This window comes from Etheostoma spectabile, chromosome 23 (assembly GCF_008692095.1).
Source record: "Etheostoma spectabile isolate EspeVRDwgs_2016 chromosome 23, UIUC_Espe_1.0, whole genome shotgun sequence".
Taxonomy (NCBI): domain Eukaryota; kingdom Metazoa; phylum Chordata; class Actinopteri; order Perciformes; family Percidae; genus Etheostoma; species Etheostoma spectabile.
The window spans coordinates 855397-859220 of NC_045755.1; the positions used below are offsets into that span (position 1 = coordinate 855397).

The 3824-nt window shown below is 38.7% G+C and overlaps 1 protein-coding gene across 1 annotated transcript in view; it reads right to left on the reverse strand.

The window, feature by feature from the left end:
• LOC116673146 (sorting nexin-4) overlaps positions 1–3824 on the reverse strand; it is a 12489-nt gene that overhangs the window by 7167 nt on the left and 1498 nt on the right. Inside the window, exons 4-8 of the mRNA XM_032505314.1 lie at positions 2070–2219; positions 1933–1980; positions 1778–1833; positions 726–798; positions 135–196 (exon numbers count right to left, since the gene is read on the reverse strand). Of these exons, the coding sequence (XP_032361205.1) occupies positions 135–196; positions 726–798; positions 1778–1833; positions 1933–1980; positions 2070–2219 (389 nt within the window). The remainder of the gene's footprint in view (positions 1–134; positions 197–725; positions 799–1777; positions 1834–1932; positions 1981–2069; positions 2220–3824) is intronic.

Genomic DNA, 3824 nt, shown 5'->3' on the forward strand with positions numbered 1-3824 from the left:
ACACACACACACACACACACACACACACACGGACACACACGGACACACACGGACACACTAGAAAGGATCAACATCAGCAATTCTTGTCCTTTTTAGTCATGCGCAGATACAATATCATATTTTTGTTGTCAAACCTGAAGACTCTCCCATAGTTCCCATGGACCTTGTAAACACCGTAGAGTCGATCTGCAACCCTCTAAAGGAGACAGAAAACACATGAAAGTGGTCAACCAATTTAAAATATAGGAAATAAATCTCAATGACATTCAGATTTCCAGTCTTACGCCGGAGCTAGTGTATTTATATACGCACATTACTGTAATATTCAGAGTACACTTTAACGGTAAGAACTGAGGTGATAAAATGTTGAATCTATTCTGGTCAGTTAGCTACTGAATGGACCTTGTGGTGAGAATGAACTTTCAATATCAGTCTCCAATTCTTTAGTATTTTCTCCTGAGGCTTACTTACAGAATAATGGACTTCAGCCATCAACAAACACAACTCCAAATGAGTGATAATGTTGACCTGTAACTTCTGGATGTGTGAATAAGCCACTGTTCTCCCATAAGTATACTATATCTCTACTATATACAGTATGTGGTTCAGAACAACCAAAACATCGGTTATTGCAGTTTAAAGATTTAAAGCACGAAGCAATTTAATAAAAGATTATAGACAAACATGAATTCAATCTGTGTGTGTGTGTGTGTGTGTGGACTTACTGCCCGTGCTCGGAGCAGCTGAGATGTGTGAGACTGCAGCTCATCGCTGTAGTGTTTCATCTCCATGAAGCGTCTGAGTAAGAGAAAATGTACAAAAGACAGTGATTACAGTTTCCTTTACCTGCCATCTCCCCAGCTATTTAAATGTGTATGGGTTTTAATTTAACCTATAAACCTGGAGTGCGGAACTTCTGTCGCCCCCTCTGGCAGGGAGAGTGTGAGTCATAAAACACAGTGTCGCAGATGGCTCTCCCCCGTTACTGTCAGTCAAGATATTGGGTAATATGGGTGGAACTAAACTACTCCTTTGGAGTATCAGCATCCGGCTGGTGTGCCAGCATGGAAATGTCACCACAGAAACCATAATCACTGTATATTGTTTATAGAGTAACATATACTAAGAAGTACAGAGAGCTTTCCCTCGTGGCGATAGGCCGAATCAGCATTGTGTGAACTTGTTTGACGTTCATTTATATGTAGAAGTTCTGCACTCTAGGTCTAATTTATTTCTTCTTTTGTTATTCTTTCAATTTTTATAATATCTTTTTATTATTTGGATTATCAATTAACAATTTAAGTCATTTTTCAAACAGAAATGCCAAACATTTGATGTATCCATGTTCCCAAATATAAGAATTTGGTTGGACAAAACAAGACATTTAATGATGTTATCTTTTGCTTTGGCTCGTGCTGGGCATTTTCACTGTTTTCTGATGTTTGATAGACCAAATGATGAATACATTAACCAATTAAAAATAAATATATGTTTAATTGATGAATCCACACATCGAGGGAAGCAGCAAAATATTCTGTAATCATACAATTGCTTTTGAAATGGCTCATATAACTATTTATAAAAAGTTGAACTAACATCTTATTATATCTTAATAATAACAACATCAGGTTAGCTCTGGTAAACATGCCGCTTCAATTTAAAAAAAGAACTCTTGAAGACTACAGATGGATTCTTTTGACATTACAATGTAACTTTTACCAATCTTTTCAATCCAATTGAAACCTTGTTACATTGTGTTTAGGAAACACTTACTTACTTATCTGGATTTCTCACCCTGAAGGTGGCACTGAGAGCCCTGATCCTGGAATCGGCCTGAAATAGGAGCATCGGAAGCTGGTCAAGCTTTGTGAACACTAAAATATGGGTAAGCATTGCCTGTACGTATAAAGAGATAGAGGTTCCACAAAGTACCTTTGCCTGAAATCCTGTCTCATACACCACTTCCTTCCAGCCATGTTCCTGCCACACACAGCAGTGAACAAAAAGTTATTCACTGAGCCGCTGATCTATTGATCATCACGTAACTGACCCAGAGCTGCAGCGTGTACCTCAGTGAGAAAGTGGTGGAGGATCTTGTCATTAGAGAGGACTGGATGTGATGCCACACGAAGCAGAAAGTTCTCCAGTCCGATCCTGCGCCGCTCCACAAAGTCTGGGTCCATGTTGTCTGCAGACAGCTTGTGCCACACAAACTCCGCCTGCATGCCAGAGAGCAAAGAAACGGCCTACATTTTAGTCCTCACTTCTGCAGTTTCTTTACTTGCAGCTATGTGTAAGTTCAAGTGTGTATTATAACTTGCAAAAAAAATGGGTTGCACCACACACAAAAAAGTAATTAATTCAATTATAAGTAATTAAAATGGCACCTCCCCAAGCAGTTGACTACTAAGCAATGGGATAGAAATGGGACAGTAAGTGGTAACTTTTGACTTTTGCTGATTTTATTTTGGTGATTACATGTATGTGTGATACAGCCACCTTCAGCTTCATAAAAGTTATTTTAGTACGAGAGAAACAATTATCCAAGCACTTTTACACAAGATAACATACATACGTTTTCTTTTCAAAGTGTTTTTTAGGCAGTTTATGCTACAGTCATTATTTTATTGCAGAGAGCTGACAAGAAATGGGGAGAGAGGGAGAGAGAATGGGTCTCTATGTTATTTATTTACCTAAATTGTATTATCTTTCCTTCCTGGTTCAGACGTTCTGTTTGGCTGGGTTTGGTCCACATAGGCGACATTGCTCCATCATGTGTGTGTTGTCGCAACAACCTACACCACGTGTATTAGTTGTTTTGTCATCATTGGCTATGTTTACATGTACACAATTTTCCATTTTTTGCCCTTATTCCAAATTAGACGATATTCCGACTAAGCTGTTCACACGGCTAATGAAAGTGAATTTTCCACTAATATTCCCGTTTAGATGCAGCTGTGCAAATGACCACTTTTTCAAAGTTTCCCAGCAGTGCAGACTTGTTGGACCGTGCCAAACCAAGTTAAGCTTTTTCCTTGCCATAAGCGGCAATGAAGAAGAAAACAATGTGAGAGAACTTCTATAAATGTTGGATTTTGGTTACGTTATTTTGACAGGCTTAAGTGTTCATGACTTCGAGGAATTTGGTGATCATTGGTTGTTGTTGTATGTGTAATGAACTTCTTTTTTTTTTTTTTTACTAAATTGAGCTTGAGGTTTTCAAAAAAAGTGGTGGGTACAAAATGTTTGATGACAAAATCTAATAGGTACACGTCCACATGTCCCCAAATAAACGCCTACTGTATGTCTAGACCTGCTCTATCTGTAAAGTGTCTCAAGATAACTCTTATCATGATTTGATACTATGAATAAAATGGAATTTGTGATTTCTCAACCTACCTATTCTTGTCCTGTCACATTATATTAAAGTGCTAATTTTATGTTTTTTTTTGGCTTTTTCCATTTCCTTTATTGTGTTATATATCTTTTTTGTGCACGTTAAAGGATTCCAAAGTGAAAAAGCTCAAACCCCACCCCAAAGTGACTTACCATCTCCAACGGAAAACACTGTTCACAAACTCCTCCAAACAGCTCTCCTGTAGTCCAGCCTTTACTTCTGGGATGAACGTGCGTCACTTTGTAACACGCATTATAATGTTCACCTAGATGCTAGCATGGCCCGCCCTCATACTCTGCTTCTGACTGGCTAGTAGTCCTTACCTGTAGTAGTCCTATACTGAGCATTTGCAACTCCCAACAAAGACGGAACAGAAGTGCGATGCCTCACTCTGTAGCCACACACAGGGTGAAAAGAGGAGCTGCAG